Raw genomic sequence first — 19,129 nt, forward strand, 5'->3', positions numbered from 1 at the left:
CAGAGTTTGTGGGGGGTGTTACTCATTAGGATGTACAGTTGTTGGATGTGGGAAATGCACTCGGTCTAAATCATTGTTCGTGCTTGGATTAAATTTCTGATCGTGCATTTTAATACTGTTGGCTTTAAAAAAATGTGAGTGGCTGGGAGAATGCTGCCCATCAGCAGTCACTGGCTTTGTGACATGAGCACTAGAGAGCTGGCCCAAGGCAGGGGAGACTGAGGGATAGTGGGGAGCTCAGTAGTTATCCTGCTTGGTCTTTCTTCATCAACAGACACAGGGAAATTGGTAGTCTAAATCTTGAAGTGGCTACAAGGAAAGAGAGAAATACAGCTAAATCTTGAAGTAGCTCTGCCTTCTGTACTGGCAGTGTTCAGGGAATGCTCTGTACTGATCCTCCCTTGGTGTCCAGCATCACCTCTCTTCCCCCTTGAAACACCTGTCTCAGGTCGTTCATCTGCAGTACTGCCCACACTTGTACTTCTCCCCATTAAAATCAGCTTAATGACAGCTGCTGTGTAGATGAAGGCTTGACTATGTGGGCTTTATAGTATCAGGACTGCCTCTGCTGCTGAACATGCTGCAGGGTGGGAAACATGTAAATGGTGTTTCAGCAACTCAGGCACAGAGGGGCCTCTTTGAGGCAGAACTTGTTTTTTCTAAGTAATTTTTCAGATCTTTGAGCAAAAGTAGCAAATTATAGCAGAGACTTTATTCCAGACTGCTGTATGCTCAGCCTTGTGTATTAGGCTTGCAGGCTGCTTTGCCCTTTTGGCCAGCCCTGAGTAGTTGTAAGGCATCCCCCAGACCCTGTGCTTACTGGCACGGGCTAGCACAGTGCAGCCTGACTGTGGGCTGAGATTTCAGCCGCCATGGGAGAGTTCACTCCTCGCTCAGCAATTGCTCTTACCTCCTGTCATGTCTGGGATTTTCATGGGAGCCTTCACCTCCAGGAGTTTTGTTTAGTCTAAATCACAGCCGGTGAGAGCTGTTGATGCTGCAGCCTTGAATATCTGTTAATGAAAACGGGCATTAAAAATGTGACAGATGTAGCTAAATCTAAAAGCATACCAAAGGGTCTTCTGCTTGGGGTTAAATTACAGAGTGCGAATGTTAAGGATGGTTCTCTCCCAAGGCTTCGGTGCAGCGTGTTTAGTCTTTTGTGTTTTAACTCTCTTAAATGCTATTGCGTGAGATACGTTGTGTGCGGGGTTTTTTTAACTAGAGGCTACACGTTATAATGCTGTTGACAAGGACAACCAAATGATGTCAAAGTCCCTCTAATTATCCCAAGCTGAAGTGTCACCTCTGCTTTCTGTCTAAGTAGATGAAAGCAATGTTCAAAGAGACCCACTTAATACCGGAGCATTTTTCAAGGCAATCAACTGCTCCAAGCTCTTTTCCCCCTAAGCAATCTAAATGCTAAATAGATCTTTAAAATAATTACCATATCTAAGACGAGGAGCCATTTTCCCATGCAAACACCTGATGCTCATTAGCAGTAGTTAACGTGTCACACACGTCACCTCTGTTTACTCCAGACTTTTTTGGCAGGAGTTTGTCAGGTGTCTGCAAGTGATGATCCCATGCTGAAAAGCTTGGGGAAGCCTCTTGAGCACAAATCCTTTGTCCTGAGAGAGAAGGGGTCTGTATTTCTGCAAAACCCTTCCCTTCCCCCCTCCCAACTTCATTTTGATTTTGTTAAAAGTAAATAGTGTCAGTGAACAACACCAACCTGGCACCAGCCTAAGCAAGGTCCCCAAATCAGAGATGAGTTTAGGAGTGAGGGTGGTAGAAAAGCTGGCTTTAACCTGTCTTCGTAGCTCTTCTTTCCCAGGTCAGAACAAGACACAGCTGGGTCACTGGTGGCTGCCTGTACCATCCAAGAGCCCTTGGCAGGACCAGCAGCTGCCAGCAGGGCCCTGGTCCCTTTGCCCAGGAACATCTGGAGCACACACTGGACTGTGAAGGCCGTGGGCTACTGCAGGGCTGTTAGAGCAGCTTTTTCCCACGACAGGCAGAGCCTCCTGCTAGGGGAAGCCCATAGGAAGGGTCTGCTGGCTGCACCTCCTATGGCTGTCAGGAATCACTCCCACCCTTGTACCAGTGCAATATATTAATGAAGTAACAGACCCTCTGAATACTGGGGTTGCTCAAGGTAAAGCTGTTCTTAGCTCTGTCTGCTAAAGCTGCTCTACTCTACGCCTCACATACTAATAAAGCTCAATTTGGACAAAGGATGTATGATTCTAGCCTAGTAGTTCAAGAGCTTTCTGCCTCTGGAGCAAGGTCTGGAGTCTGAGATTGCTTCAGGAATTACTTTGCATATTTATTGTGTAACCATTTAATTTTGAGTTCATAAGCAGCCTTTGGAGCACTGCCTGAAATGCAGAACCTTCCTGCCATGCAAATGCCCCAGCTGCTGCTAGAAAACTGTAATGACTTTCCCTCTGGTGCAGGTCATCCTCAGATATTCCATACCAAGGATTTCAGAAGAGCCTCAACCATAAGATGTTCAGCGTTTTGCCCTCTAATCCCTTCTGACAGCTCCAGACAAGCCTATACATCTTGGTGAAGAGAAAGTAGTGACTTTTTTTTTTTTCTTTTTTGTATTTATTCACAATGGCTGTGCTCTGAGAAGGCTTACCAAATCAAGAGAAATGGAGGAATTCCTTGTTTAAAACAGAGCTCCTATACTCACAGAAATGGTCTGAACACAGCTGAGACTGAAGTGCTTCTGAGTAGGTGTTGGAGCAGATCCTGAAGTGTGAAGACTGAGATGTATATGTCTGAGGTGACTCCAACTTTGAACAATGATTCAAATCCTACCTACACCCTTCAGATCTGGGCTTCTGGACATCATACATCATTTGGGGTACAGCCTGGAAAAGAGTCTGAAATCATCTGGCTTTGAGCCCTATATTTTGGCAAAGATGCCATACATCCCTCTTCATGCACACTTCTCACAGTTCTTATTCAAATGTCTCATTTGAATAATGTGTGCTTCATTACCACAGGGGTTCTTTATCCTATAAGATACTGCAAACAAGACTGAAGGTCTTGAGTTAGTGGAGTTCATAGGACCCTTGCATGGGTGTGATGTGCATGGTAATGCTATCATCTGTGACCTCTGTGAACTCAGAGCCTCCAGACACCATGTCCATTAATAAAACAGATTACAAAATCTCAAAGGGGTTTTTTTTGATGTTGCTCAGAGGAAAAGCAAGCACTGCTGGAGAAATTTTCTCTGAATTAGATAGTAATAAAACCTGACCCAGAGGACTGTGAGCATGTGTGAGAAGGGTTATGTGGGGGCTTTCCCCCATACCCCAGGGCACCCACCAGCTGATCTGTCCAATCACATCTTAATCTGACCATAATTCCAGCAAGATAATGAAAGGGAACTGGCAGGAAAGGCTTGGTGCCTGCTGTAGCAAGGAGTGACCAAGCAGATCCTGAAAGCTGTAAAAGGTTTTAAGGGGATCAATATTCTCTGTGCTCTCATTTCTAATTGGGTTTTATTGCAGGGCTCTGATTCATGTAGTCCACTAAATGGACTCAGATGGACTTTCTATAACTGAGTTTATACTCCTAGGGCATAGGATCAAAATAGCAGCAGCAAGCAATTGCCAAGGCCCCTAGAACTCATCTGGAGAAGTAATTGCAAGACTGCTGAAGCATTAAACTTCAAAGAAGCATGGATGTGGCTAAATCAGTATTATTAATTGCATTTAAGTTTACAAAAAAAGTTATCTGCCATGTTAAGAGTCACTTTAAAAACTACTCAGTACCATGAAGCAGATATTGCAACTAATTTGTAGTTCTGCTTGCATTCTGCGCAAGTATTTTCTGGGTCTTCATGAAGCCCATGGGTAAACAGTTCCTAAACAGTAACCGTATCAGCTAGAGTTGATCATCTCCATTTCTCTCATTCTCATGACACCACGGCCAGAACACCAAACTTGTGGGAACAAGGAGGTAAATATATGGAGAAAGACGCTACCTAATTCAACTCCTTATCTGCCTGAGGTCTGCATAAACACTTTAATCTTCCCTGCAAAATGTGTGGAAGACATTTGTCAAGTAAAAGGAAATCCAACATGAAAATCCAACATAGAGTGCTTATGTCTATCTGATCAGACAAGAGTGCCACCTAGTCCATTAGGCTGTTTCTGTCGGTGACTCACACCAAGTGTGTAGGGGAAGACATAAGAACAGGGCAACTGCATAGTGCTAGAACAGTCTCAGGGACAATGCATTAGCATCCTGAGCCAGGCTTGGATAGCATCCTTGCATTTAACAGCCCTTGATGGATTGCTCTTTATTGGCCTTACCTAAGTAAATAGGAAAAGGGGTGTGTTTCTATTCTCAGGCGATCTTCTGCATTAACTAATTAGCACTACTTATTACTAGTTAGGGCGGGGGTCAGTTTTTGATAGAAAGTAGCACAGGAGGTATCAGTTAGGTCAATGCGAGTGTGAGGAGGGAAAGGGGGAATTGGATTAAGTATTCAGCATTAAGCTGCTCAGCTGGTGCTGCGTTAGGATCTGCATTTTACTCTTATGTTACTCTAGGAGCCGAAAGAGAGCCTGGGCAAGTCGCACAGGTAGTTCTTTCAATCTGAATTATGTGTCAAACACCTTTGAGGCTAGACCACCCTTCTCCCTGCAACTAGATTTAAGTGATGTCTGACTTCTAATGACAGCATGCCTGGAGGTAGCAATGAATTTTCTACCGGAACAGTTTAAACAGAGAAGTGAGATTTATAGAGTTTAAAAAGTTTTATTTGAGATGTCTTGGAGAGGGTTGATAAAAATTCTGCTGGCTGCTGTTCTTCCCCAGGGGGAATACAGGGCTCAAAGCGAGATGCCCAGGCTTCCTGTACCTGGGGAGAATGGGGTCTGAGGATTAAGACAGACAGGAGCCCGTGTGCTGAGCAGACAGCTGCTTAGGTTATGCAATATGCTAACAAGATGATTAGTCCGTTAATTGTAAGATGGAGAGAGATGCCTATTTTTCCTTGGGATTTTCAGAAGGGAAGTACTTCCTGGAGCTATGGCTGACCTGATTTGGGTGCTTTTCTGCCAAGAAACAGCAACACAGTTTTGTAGTTAACGTAGCCCTTGCTCTGATCATTTCAGACAGGCTTTGAGTTCTCCAGAATATCCCAGGTGAGTGTCTTCATTAAGATCAACTGCTTGGTTATTCTTGCGCGTCTCGTTCTCAAGCTTTCTAGCTGAAGTTGTTTCATTTTGTATGAGTAATGAGTGCATTTACTTGGCGATGATAGAAGAAAGGGATAGAGCATGCACTGAGTGATCACTGAACAATTAAGTGTGTTGTAAACACGAAAACAATGCATGTAATTTTAGGAGGTGTTAAATGATTCATACTTGGTTAAGACTAAGGAGATATCATTACCACAGTATGAAAGATGGGTAAACTTAATTTAGAGCTGCAGGTGCCCGGAATGATAACTATGTTCAAAGACGAACTTAGGAAAAGCTGCAGAAAACGGTTAGAATGAACAGGAGACAAAGCAACCTGTTGTACAAGAAGAAACTATCAATCACAAATTACTAATTTATCAGAACTGAGATGGGGAATGATTGCTTTTCCTGGAACACGAGGAGAGAAGTACTTAGAGAAAGAATGTAAAAAGATGCTACTAGCACAAAGTGGCTAGAAATTTAAATTAAACTCACTTGCCACGGAATCTAGAAGGATGATAATGAGCTGAGAAGCATGTTCTGGAACAGTACTACAAGCCAGGCAAGCAAAGTTGCATTGGTTTGCCACTGGCTAAACTTCTGGAGGTGATGGAGATGGAAATGAAACAATTCTGGATTTATGCACTTCAAAGAGAAGACTTGAATGCCGGCTCTGCTTGCTGCACTCTGGTTATGTCTTGATGGTTTTGCTACATTCCAGTGTTACAGTGGAATAGATCTACAAGCTAAGAATTCCCTCAGAGATCAAGTTAAAGTATTGAGAGAGGAGATTTTTTTTTTCCCTCCCCCAACCCCCTTCCTGCTCTGAACCTGAGAGTAGGCATAGCTAAAAATGAAATGTGGAGCAAGGTTTATTTGTAGCAGTGTTGACTTTCCTCTTCCACCTGGATACTACATTAGGATGCCTTTGCCTCCCAATGAGATTAGCAGGGAGTGTTGAAGTGGAGGCAGGGGCATGGGTGTGATTGCTTTTCTCTCCACCCATGGCCTGTTTTTTACCTTCCCCTGGCATTTTGCAATGTCCTTGAGCTCTCCCTATCAGTACATCACAGATTCCTGAGGCCTTTTATCACTTATACAGATTTTTGTTGTTTGTTTGTTGATGGCTGGAAAGGCTTGGGTGGTATGCGAGTATATGGTGGGGGCACAGGGGGTTGCATCTGGGTGGCAGGTCTGATGATCTCTCAGGACTAAACCTCTATGACAGGGCATTATTCTGTGTCCCATGTGACATTGTTCATTTGTTCAAAGAGAACATCAGAACAAGATCAAATCTGACTGTTCTGCACCCTGTCTTTGTCACCTGGGATTAGTTGCGCTTTCTGTAGCTCAGTGACTACTGCTGTTGTGTCGTGCAAACCCACTCACGAGTACGTGGTAGCCTGCCATTTGCAGCACTGTCCTAGGTGGCCTGGGGAACTCCGAGTTCAAATGAATGCATGAAATTGGTCAGAGCAGGGATTCAAAGCTTAGCTCTCCCATTTTTCATGATATGGGGTGTTCCAGTAGTGAGTCCAATGGAATGGTGGATAATTTAGGTTTGAAGAAAGCTCAGAAGTCAGCTAGTCAAATCCTGCTCAGGGCAGGTCTAACCAAATCAGGTTGCTCAGTGCTGTGTCCAGTCAGGTCTTAAACATCTCCAAAGATGGACGTTCCCCAAACTCTCAGGGCAACAGGTTTGCGTTGGGAGTGTGTGAAACACAATCCTCTAGGTAATTAAGAAAGTAATAATTTAAATTTAGGGGCCTGCTTCCTGCATAGTCAATGGAGCAATGCAGCAGCTGTTTGAACAGGCATTAAATACACTATATGGAAGCACTGGTGCATTAGAGATCTGGGTCGTACAGGTGTCTCATTTAGCCACTGATAGACTCCAGAAACACAGTCTCTAAATACACAATCCAATTCTTCTTTTCTCTGGTCTTGCTGACTTACATGGCACCAAGACAAGGCATGTAGCAGCTACACTGAGTTCCAGAAGCTGTGTATATGTCGCTGACGGCTGATGCTAAGATGACAGTGCATAGTTAACAGTCTTAGTTGGAAGGACTATGGAGGCACTGCAGGGGTTGCAGCAGCACATTGACTTGGGCGTGCACAAAATGGGTGACAAAACCCTTGCTAATGCTCCACCAGGGATGGCACTGACCACTGATACGCAGCATGCAAGTTTTACTTGTGTGTCAGATGCAAACTCAGCACAAATAGTAGGAATGAAACCCATAAATTGGAGCTGTGCCCAAACCTCATCCAGATAAACTGTTCATACAGGCATAGTTCAGATTACAGTAATGAAAAAACTAATTGCTAGTATCTGACGTTTCCCTGTAACAAATCCAGATGGGTCTTTATTTAACTTTAATCCTTTTCAGACACAGCAAGGATGAAGCATTTATTAATGGATCAGAATAGAGAGCTGCCTTGTACTATGCAAACCCTATCTCCATTCAGTTTCAGTGGTAAATTCATTGCCCTGCTGTTTCAGTGAATGGTACATTATACTCAGACAACACTAAGTAACATTGTACACTTGGTGTAGAAAACCTGGAAGCATTGACTACTATGGCAGAGCTCTAAAATAATTTTCTATTTCAGCAGATTTTTCTCTTGCAGTTTATGTACAGCTAGTACAAGTTATTTATCATTTTATCTTGAGAAAAATACTGAAAATATTTGCAGACTTCAAAGGGAAGTGGGTACCTAAGGCAAGTGGTTCAGATGTTCAGTGCAGATGAGAATCTCAGACTCAGTCACTAGCCTCAGACATACCCTGTCTCCTGCTGGAGAATTGCTAAATTATGCTCTCTGGCCTGCAAAATACTTCCCCCCTCCCCATGACAATGGTAAGAGAGACAATTTGTAATTTATTTGTTTCAATGCTCTCCAGGGTCTAGCAGTCACTTAGCAGTTTCACAGCAGTTGAAAAACAGGAGCTTGAAATTACTCTGTACTTGTAATCTAGCTACCCTGAATTTTTCTGTTTATTAGCTTTCTTGATGGATTGAGTTTCAGTACGAGCAGGCCATTACTCAGTGGGAATTGCAAATGTACATAACTGTTTATGTACTCTAAAACAAAGTAGCTGCAGCATTCCCCTCCTCCCTTCTGAGAGTAAGTCATCTTAAGAAGTGTCCTTGTTTTCAGTGCATCATGAACTAGTACATTGCTTGGCAAGTGGTAATGAGCTTACAACCAGCCACTGCAACTTTCTTAACTCCTTCTAATGTAAGTGAAAAATATGGCTGTTCTAACAACTTAAAAAATATAAGTGGCTGAGTCTCCTCTTGCTGTAAACAGGGTTTTCTAAAGCACATGTATTAGTTACTGACAAAGTTAACAAGGCGGTCTTGACTACTGCGTACTTTGTTTCCCCCTCTGTAAGTGACAGTACTGTTAAGCACAGGAACTGACTGATGTAATGATGGGGATGCTGCTTTCCTGTTGTGCTTCTGATGTACTGTGATTGATGCTGTGATTTCAGTCTATTTAATAAGAACATGATGATGGAAGAAACTGTAGACAAGTATTTTAACTACCTAGCTTATTTCACCCTCAAAGCAGGAATACAAATTGAATTTTGCTTTTCACAATCCCCCTTCAGCATATTGAAGGGAGGCTGCAGAGTGGGGTTCCTGTAACGAGAATGATCCTGTTGTTATTGTGATGTCAAATACAACTCAAATTCTAATCCTAGTGGGAACTGTTAGATCAGTTCAACCATCTCACAAAACCTCACCTTACTATTTACTTAGTGAATTGCCGTGCCGAAAAATGAGCGGCACCATTCTGGACATGCCTCAACTTGCAGTCAGTAGCAGGCAGGCCAGAGGCTGCATGAGGACTTACTTATTCCATGATTAGAAAAGACACAGCACAGCTCATGGCTCCACAAGCCAAGCAGAAGTCAGGCAGGCACCTCAGTTGCTCTGTACTCCCGGCAAATGGATAAGGGCTCATACATCTCATCAGACTGAGGCTAGGCTGGTTCAATGGACTTGCTTTAAAAAAACATGTATTAAGTATTTCCACACTTGGAAATACTATGTCTCTGAATTCCAATCTTTATCCCTGTTTTACAGTACTGTACTGCTCTCTTGCAGAAACAGCCAATATAATTTACTCCCACACAGCAGCAGGCATGACCAACACTGCTACTTGCACCTATCCTTCATGCAGGAAGCACCAGACAGTCTGCCCCTGACAAAGCATCCATGGGATGACAGATTCTTTTCTGACATACCTTTTGTAATCACACAATTTGTTTATGGCTTTACTGGCAAAATGTGCTGCTGAACCTCACCTCTAAAGTAGCTGAACTTGGACAAATGTTTGCTATCTCTTAGCGGAAGTGCTGCCTTATAGCTCCAAAGACAGGCACAAGTGGAGAGCAAGTTCTAAATGCCCTGCTGTCATCCTTTACTGGAAAGGAGCCAAGAAGCAAACTGGAGAGTAATTTTTCACTCCGCCTGCTAGAGCAGACGACTACCAGAGTGCCAGTCTACTAGCACATTGTATGTTTCCGAGTGCTTACAACCCTCTTGTTGTAAACTGTATTCCTGAAGGCAGTGGTTAGTTGGAGAAAGCTTTCCAGATTCTTCTTTCTAACCAGTTGCACATCGGGTAGATGCTGCGGCATTTTTTTTTTTTTTCCTTCCAGTGTATTAAGTCAGCTGCTCAGTTAAGCAACAGATCTCCTTTTCATTAATAGCTAATAAGGAAAAGGCAGCTCTAAAGGAATATGGAGAATAGCAACTCAAGAATGATGTACTAGAGAGTTTTAACTGGTGGTTTATTTCATTAGGGAAAAAAAAGAAAAAAAGACTTGCAGCTTTGTGACAAGGGGAAAAGAGGGATGATGTCGAAGTCCATTTTCCTAAAGTGGTCTACAGACTATATTTTCCTATCAGCAGAAGGCTGAGTTTGGCTCCAGAGGTATAAAATGAACATTTATCTGCATTTTCCAGTTCCCTGAAAACTTCAAATTACTGAGGTGACCACAGAAGTGCAAAAACAACAAAAAAAAGTTAATTAACCTTGAAGTTAAAGCTTGTTTACCTTCCACTTTCCAAAAAACCTACCTTCACAAAGTCCCTTTCATAAAACAGAAATGTTTATTACCACCTGTTTTAAAGTACCTTCTTCCCATTTTCTGCTCTAATGCGAGAAATTAATATTTTATACTTGTTTATTGGTCTTAGTTTGCAGTTATTATACTAGAGCCAAAACCAAGACAGAGGAAGATGATTTTTTTTTTTTTAATCAGACCAAACTTTAGGTTACCTTTGAAGGAAGAGCTATGTTGGGTTCCAAGTTCCTGATTAGTATAGATTCAGCATGCTCCTTGTGCTTTTCACAGTGAGGAAAGAGCTCACATTGCTGGTTTTTGTTAAGTTGAAAACAAGCTCACAGAATGAGGAAAATAATTTTAATGCAATAGGAATTGAGAAGGGATGTTTATTTGTCTTTATTTAAAGACTGCAAAATCACATCCTACTTAACACCCTGAATGATCTGCCATGAGAATATTGGAATTTTTACCAAAAATATTGTGAACACTTACCAGAACTTAACCTCAAACGTTTTAGGAAAGAACGTGTTATTTTACTACTTGCTATATGGGAGGGTAAGCTGTACAAGGTGTTTAAATAACATTGTTTATATTAAACCTGAATGTTATTACATGGGGCAACAGTGAATTTTTTTAAGTTTTACTTACTGTGCCAACCTGCATTTGGATATAAAACTTCCATACACAAGTATTTACAGATTTAAGTAACCTTAAGTGGATTAATATACTGCTGACCCACTAGGTTTAGAAAATCACTATAAGGGAAGCATGTTTTGACGTTAGCAGATTGAATTGATTCCTTGTCATTAGAACTGCAGAGCTGGTAGGTCTAATCTCCAATTTGTATTTGTGTTGAGAAAGAAGTTCAACACCCACTCCTCCCACTATCTTTCCAAGAATTTCTCTCCAGTAATTTGATTCCAAGTCTTCAGCAGCTCTTTTACCACTTAAGCAAAGAAGCTATTTTTAATTAAAGCTTTACTGTAGGCAATTTGACCTTAGATTCTCTTAAGCCAATCCATTTGCTGTGAGGTCCACCAGAAACTATTGATGTGCATTAGGAAGTTAAGTGCACTGGAAAGAATTACATTCCTCTGTTAATCCTGGAACTGCTCCTGGTTGAGCATACCTGAACAGTCCCAAGACTCAAATCTGTACCTACAGTAGGCAAACTCTGAACTAACACAAAGGCACAAAGTACCAAGCCAGTCTTATTTTCTACCTGATGCATTTTTTTAGTCTAATGTGTCCTCCAATTCAAACTTTTTCAGTACCACAAAATTACCCCTCTGCTCTACCCCAGGGCAGACATGCTTATCTGAATATAAATGCCTTGTAGAAAGATCAAGTTAGGTATGCAAGAGGCTTGCTGTGTTTCCCAAAGATCCCCAGGAAAGACAGCAGTCAGGACTTGGCAGGCCAGAATTTGAGCCATTCTGTAACACAGTAAACACCTGTTCCCTCAGTCCACATAACCTTTTGAGCCCTGTTTCTTGGCAAACAGGAAAGAAAGATTTTTATTTGTTGTTTGGCAAAAACCACAAAATTCAGCACTCATTTAACTAAAGGGTAGTTTTTTATTCCCAGTTCAGACCGCCTCAAGGACATAACTAAATGTTGGAAACCCCACAGAAGGGCACATACAGTGAATGTGGCGAAATACAATGTGAACAGCCCCGGGGGTTCAAATAAGGTAGGACCATTAGCTAACCAGAGGAAAAAAACAAATTAAAACTCTGCTGAAGATGTTTTAACACTTTCTTCTCCATTTACACTGAAAAAACAAGTCAATTCCACCAAAATCCTTGCATCTCTAACAATACATTCAGTCTTGGCTAAAGAGTTTAACAAGATGGCAACAGGATGACTATAATACAAAACGTTCACTACTACACTCTGTACACACCTGTTGTCCAAGCCCTCCCCCTGACCCATGTAATGATGGTGCCCCCCTTATTTGCTTGCTTGCTGGGCCTGCCTGCGGAGGAGGACGTAGATCTTCTCCTTTATCCAGTCTTTATTGTATGGTTGGTATGTCTGGGTATCAGCACGGTAACTAGAGGAATAAAAAAAAAAATTAATGTACTACCAGTCTGCCCTGTAGTACGTTTATCAGAAGAGCTTCACAGTTAAGCATCCTCAAGTGTACAAGGCAGAAGGCTGAGTACAGAACACAGTATCAGAAGTAGATGGGAATTGCCACTTATCAATCAGTTTTATCCTGTTCCCTAAAAACAAGTTATGCAGCAGATCAGTAAGAACTTGACTAAAACTAGATGCTCTGAGGAGTACTGAGTGCCTGGATCACAGTGTGTTCACATTTTACTTCATGAATATAATTACTTAAGGGAGACAACAAATAGAGCATCTTAATATTCCAGAGCTTGGAACAGAGAATAATTCCACCAGGAAACAATCTAATTTGTCTTAATGAGCCAAATGCTTCTTCAACACTACTTCAAGCAAGTATTCATGTAAATTTTCAAGTGTTCTACTTCTGTTTGGAATTTTTAGAAAAATAATAAAAGCACAATTTTCCAGGAGCAAAGTAGACTCATGCTCTCCTTTCCCCCTTAGCCACTGAAGTTGAGTGTTTTTTTGATGAAGATGGTACTTTCAGCAAATGCTTCAAGAATTACTGAAGTCCCGGTCAGTTTTTAAATCTTAGTATACATATTTCTGAACAGATAAGAAGGGTGAGATGGTCATTGGTAAGAAAGTAAGTAAAAATCCAGAGCTAACTCAATCCAGAACAGTTCTTATCTAAGGAAAAAAACCTAAGCATACTCCTAAGAAAGCCTTGTTGTTTAACATGACTGGTTCAAGGCCACAGAAAGAGCTTCAGTACATGTTGATACAGTAGTAGTTAGTAGTAGTTGCAGTCCAGCATAAAAAATGTTAGTTTCTGGAAAAGTTACTGATTTCTACCCCTGCTTCAATCCATTCACAATGCTACACTGCAAAAGCAGCAAGTACTCTAGGAATCTCCACGAACACAAGACATGTCTGGTACGCTGTGTGTGCCATCTGGTGGAAAACTATAAGCTGAAGTAGAATTTGGCACAACACGGAGCTGTACAAGCCTAATTAAGAACAGCACAAGACCATACTAGCAAACGGTTGCTACTTCCTAAGGCAAGTAGCTAGCTTCAGTCTGTTAGACAAACTAATAAAACAAAGTGTGTCTTTCAAACTGCAGAAACTGTTTCACTTACTCTACTGAAAACTTATACTAAGTGGCATTTGTAACAAGTCACTATCAGTATCACAGATGCTGTATGTACATCAGAATGCAAAGGAAAGCAATCTGATGCTCAGGTTTTTTTAAACAGCTTTTTATTTTAAACTGGAATTAACTGGCAAAGGCTGATCACTGTGCAGCCACACAAGTACTTGTGCTGGGATTTCAAACGGAGCTGCAGGAACGTCCACACCAGATACTCACTGCCTTAAAAAGAATATCTGGAATTCTGAGATTCAAAAGCCAAATGCTATGTCTTTTGTTATTTGAATATGACATTTGTATGTCCTACAGAATTTCTGCAAAGTTGATACCACTGTCACACTAAACCACTACCTGAAATTCACGGTATAGAAAGTACTCATGATCTGGACTGAGTGATTTAGTTACAATGTGAATAGTCAAATTTAACATTCAGTTTCACAGTGCAGTCAGAATGGAAGTACACCAGGCCGCCTGTGCATGTCCACAACTTTAATACGCAGATGAGAACTGGAGATGATGTATTCACAAGAACACTTAAAACAATTAGCTAGGGCTCCCTGGAGGATCAATCTGTTCCTCAGTCACTTCATCAGGATTTACAGAAACTTCCATATTGCCATACTTTGATCAAAATAATCAGTTGGCTGCAATGCACTTCTGTAGACCTCTACTATACCACTAGCACAGGCCTCAGCAGAATAAAATTCTGTAATTGTTCTGCCTCCATAAGAATTGGACCAACTGCCCAAAGGTAGATACAGTCCCAGCTTAAGCAGTTAATTGGACTGGGCAACATGGCGTGCCAGCTGCAATACTGCTGCCTTACAGTTATTGCAAAACCTACCCAGAACCTTACCAGATTTCACATAAAACATGTAAGAGTTTAGATGGAAGACTTCTCTAAGTCACTGAAATGGACTTGTACAACTGAACTTACACAAGACAGCTGAGGTCTGCCAAGTCATCGATGAAGTCAAACAACTGGCTGATATCATATGTAATGGATGGACTGTTGGGATTCATTCTCTTCAGATGCTCTTCATACATTTTACAGACTCCTACAGAGAAACAAGATTAACAACACGATATTAAAAAAACAACTGTATTTGCTGAAACTCCTTCGGCTATTGAACCACAGATATCAGTAAAGTTTAGAGATGACTACCATGAAAACAAGAGACTTAAACTTCTCACTCAGATTTTGCAGAGTTGAAATGCTTTTGTTCTAGATATGTGCATTGAAACATAATACTATAAAATCGGGTAAGATGCAAGAAAAGAAGCATTATCATCATCTAGAGGAAGAAGTTTTAGTTCTGTCAAAGATGTAACTTTCCATGCAATAAACTCCAACGGAAACCTGAAATCCCAATAATTTTAAAACAGCAATTGTAACATATATTCCTACTCTACAAACACCTGAGAAAGAGAACTAATGTCAAAGCTACTCAAATCTAGTAAGAAAGATCATTTCTGATGAAAGAGTCAGCTACTGAGGTAAGAGTTGACAGCACAAGCCTGCATGACGAATTTAAATCAGTTTTATTTAAGCTAGCCCATAAATAATTCAGCTACATTTCTGAAGAATATAATATTAAAGTCAGCACAGAGGCTTTACATGGTCTTTAATATGCTTTTGTTTGCCTTGCAAAATTTCCTGAAATTAGAATTTTTAATATTAAGTGAGCTTCCACATTTAAATCATACAGCTGTGGTATTTCAATCTTCTTTCCAAGCTCACTATGTGCTTCTTAAAGTCATGCAGGAATTCTTCTCTGGCACACATACCATGAGGCTGCCAATTAAGTATCAGTTGCACACATACTTTTATGTATTATTTCCACTAGCAACCTTTCCTTTACATGGCTTACACAAAAAATAGCGAGAGTTAGGCAATATTGCCTACTCTCACGAATGGAATGTTGTTCAATCTAGTTAAATCAAAAAGAGACATTTAATATAAAAAGAAGTTTTAAAAACAAGGAGTAACTATTTTAGTTTGCTAAAACATTAGTAAACTAAAAGCATGAGAAACTTTTGCATTTTTTTGTGAATTACCTTGGCAAAACATGAAGAACAACTTATTTTCTTACTGGGTAAGTTTGGGAATATGTCAAAAATGGGGTTTTGGTAAGTTTTTGACTACCACGTCTGCACCCACCTTCCATGCACTCATTCACCGATTCATAATCAGCGTATGTTCTGCCTTCTGGCCTCTTGGTCGGCTGGACAAGTAGAATTGTGTGAGACTGAAAAACAAAATAAATACCAAGAAAACAGGTTACCTCCAAAATCTGAATGTTTTGTTTGAATAATTTAGCTGAATAAAGCACTAAAAAGAAGCATAATATTAAACCAATGAACTAGCAATCAAGGATACATTTTCCAAATAGTATTTATTGTTCATATAAGCTGTGTTAATGTTTTTTTATTTTCAATCAGTCCTATCAATCCTTATGCAACTTTAAAATGTGTAAAGTCATGAGTAAAGCAGCTACCGTGTTGAAAAAAAAACCAAACACGGAAATAGTTTCTTTTTAAAGACAATAGCAAAGCAATAGAGTCAATGTATGAGAGCTATGCCATTAGTGCATTTACTTATTTTATTCCAAGTCAAAGCTGTTAGTAAGATTTTAAATCCCCCAGTTAAAGAGCAAGGAGGGAGTCCAATTTAACTTTATTGTCAGTCTCACTGTAAAGATTGTTAACAGAAATAGATATTTTGAGTTACTCACTTAACTTCAAAGGAACACAAATTATACAACAAATCCACACTTAGTATTCAAGATTATTTCCTCCAAAACAGATGCACTGATTTTTCATACATCAGTGAGTCTACTGAAACACTAATTATGGCAGAGATAACTGTTCCAAATGTCAGAGCCCGTAAGCTTGTTCTTCTGCAGGGGGGACTTAGATGATTGTATGGTCTGTGGCTTGCATTATTTCTGCAATATTTTTCACTTGGCTACAGCAAGTAATTTGAACAAACAAGCAAGATTTTTGAAGTGTACACAATTTGTGATCTAATTAACAGGTTAAGCAGCACAGGAAGTTTGCAAGCACGCTACAAAACACCATTTCCAGTGCTGCTAATTGGATCCAACATTTTCAATGCTAATATATGAGGTGAGCACACAACATGTAATATTCATGAAGGCAACTGCAGAGTAAGACACACTGGAAACAAATACCAAAGCGTATTACTGGGGTTAAATTAACCAGCTGCTGATAGAAAAATCCTGACCCACACTTTGGACATATGAGTGAAGATATCAGTTCAGTGTTCATCAAATGCAGTGACAGAAAAGAAAAATGGCAAATATTAGGATTTATAAGGAACACGTAAGAAAACAGGACAATTTTTTATACCGTAACTGATAGCGTTCCCATGCCTGGAATACATTTTTGTCTCAAATAACATGGTAGGAGATTCAGAGAAGCCCAGGAAAAGGTTACACAGAGAGACAGAAGCAGCAAGGCTTTTCCCAATCAGAAATGGAAAAGAAGGGAATTCAGTGCTACACACTGTAACAAAAATCATACAAAGAAGACTAGACCATTTAAGTCCACTTCCGTGTATGCCAGAGGACACTATATTTGAAAGCAAATTCCCCAAGTGGGGCTGGTATCGGGCTACTCCTACGTGCACTGTACTTACACAGGCGTGTCTTACCAGGGAGTCTGAACGACTGCCAAACTTTATTATAAAATACTTTTTCCAGCACTATCATTTTTATTTGCTGGTCACTGATGACAAGGCTTGGTTCCAGGACTTGCAACTCTGACTTCCTGGGAGCATTTGACTAGGGATCTCTTAATAACAACAATGGACGACATGTATCAGCCAGTTCAGCCAGCTTGTTCTAAAAAAGGCTGTGTTATTTCAGCTTCAGAATGTCTTGCAAACTCTTATTTCTGGTGTCTGATTACACATGCATATTTATCTCTTTCAACTAAATTCAGTATTAAAAAAAAAAGATGTGTTTGACAAAACCTAAGAGAGCATAGATAAAACTGAAGAGACCAGGAGTTACAGAACTGTATCATAATTGAGTGAATTCTGTATTTGGTCTCTCAGTATCTTGCTGGGGAATCATGTTAGGCTTTCTGGCTATTCCTCCCATTCTTTGCATGTTAAATGAATGTATATATTCTGAAATTATCCCAATAATCAGATCATAGGGGGAAAAAAAAAAAATCAGTGAGCCAGACATGTAAGACAGTTCTTTCACAACTTTACAGTAGAAATTCTTTGGGCTTCTGACTTTAAACCATTTATCACTTCAGATACTTCACAATATCCATATCAGATACTGATCTGACACTGGGACCATCCATATTGTAGAACTAACGTACTACATTTCAAAGACTTCGGGATTCTTTCCATTACTTTACCTTAAAGGAAAAAAGAAATAAAATTGCTCCTCCTCTCCTACCATGTAAGTACAAAAATCTGACAAGTTCAGAACCAGAAGTTTCCTCCATTACCTGCCCTACTGAGTATGTACCTTGGCAAGAGGGCAAAAATCAGTGTGATTAATAACTATTATGCTTTTCTATAGTTATAAATCCTGCTGTTAGGAAAAAGAAAACCAACACAAGGGAAGACCCATAAACCTTCATGCATTAGGACCAGGTCATCTGGAAGAGCCAACATGGACTCAATATTCTGATGTGCATGTTGGGTTTTCTTGCATTTTTTTAAAAGCACAGTTGTACTGCCTGCTGTTAAGCAGGACACTGAAAGAGATACCACATAGTTTGTATTACACCAATTCTTAATTTCTAGAGAGCACTTTCAAAAGCCCTCCACTCACTGAAGACACAATCCCATAAAAATGGTTGAGGCAGTGCCGACCGACAGCCAAACCAGCAGGACTTAAGAGCCAGGTTGCATCTGCCCAAAGAGGCTTCCACCAATTGTCTATTCAGCAACAAAATGGAAAAAAAAAAGATAAACAAGTATTGTAAGAATGTGTGGTGATGCAAATACAAGTAGTACACTGCACACACCTAAGTACCTTTCAGTTACTTCTGCTTGGCAGAAAAAGTGGTTTAAGTGTCACCTTTCATTCTGGAGAACAGGGACAGGGCTTGTAGCTGCTCATCCTCGCAGAGGCTAACTGGTTTTGAGCAAGTGCCAGACATATGTAGAACTTTGCTGCAAAGCCAGAAGCAGTTGTCCTTACACCGCAGGACAACAAGTTGCTTCAGCATATTCACATTTATTAGGTAAACGCAACAAGTTACTGTGACTGGTAGGCCTTTGTCCTTAGCGTGCCGTTGGAACAGCCTACCAGAGCAAGCAGCCCCCTTTCCCTCCTCCAAGCCCTGGGGAGGAGCAGGGAAAGCAGCATAGGCAGAAACAGCTTCGATTAACTCGCATCAGCCGTTTACGGTCGGCACATTCGACGGATCCGCGAAGACAGCGCTCGCAAGGAAGAGCGGCGCTTCCACAGGCGCCCGGGCAAGCCCGCTCCACGACACGGCCGGAAACCTCCCCCCACCTCCCTCTTCGAGCGCAACCGGCCTTTGTGCCGGGGAGGCTCCGGCGGGGCGGCCTTTCAAGAGGCCGCTGCCCCGCCAGCACGTGCTGCCGCC

At 41.0% G+C, this 19,129-nt stretch overlaps 1 protein-coding gene across 1 annotated transcript; it reads right to left on the bottom strand.

Annotated features, from left to right (window-relative positions):
- Positions 1–11,856: 11,856 nt before the first annotated feature.
- On the bottom strand, positions 11,857–16,918 carry ERH (ERH, mRNA splicing and mitosis factor). Its single transcript, XM_026849314.1, has 4 exons — positions 16,898–16,918; positions 15,687–15,888; positions 14,463–14,583; positions 11,857–12,355 (listed from the first exon to the last, which is right to left on the bottom strand). Exons 1-4 carry the CDS (start codon positions 16,916–16,918, stop codon positions 12,253–12,255), a joined length of 447 nt encoding a protein of 148 aa, XP_026705115.1. The 3' UTR covers positions 11,857–12,252.
- Between the last annotated feature and the right edge of the window lie 2,211 nt (positions 16,919–19,129).

The sequence above is a fragment of the Athene cunicularia genome (assembly GCF_003259725.1).
Source record: "Athene cunicularia isolate RWA chromosome 5 unlocalized genomic scaffold, athCun1 chr5_part1, whole genome shotgun sequence".
NCBI classification, from domain to species: domain Eukaryota; kingdom Metazoa; phylum Chordata; class Aves; order Strigiformes; family Strigidae; genus Athene; species Athene cunicularia.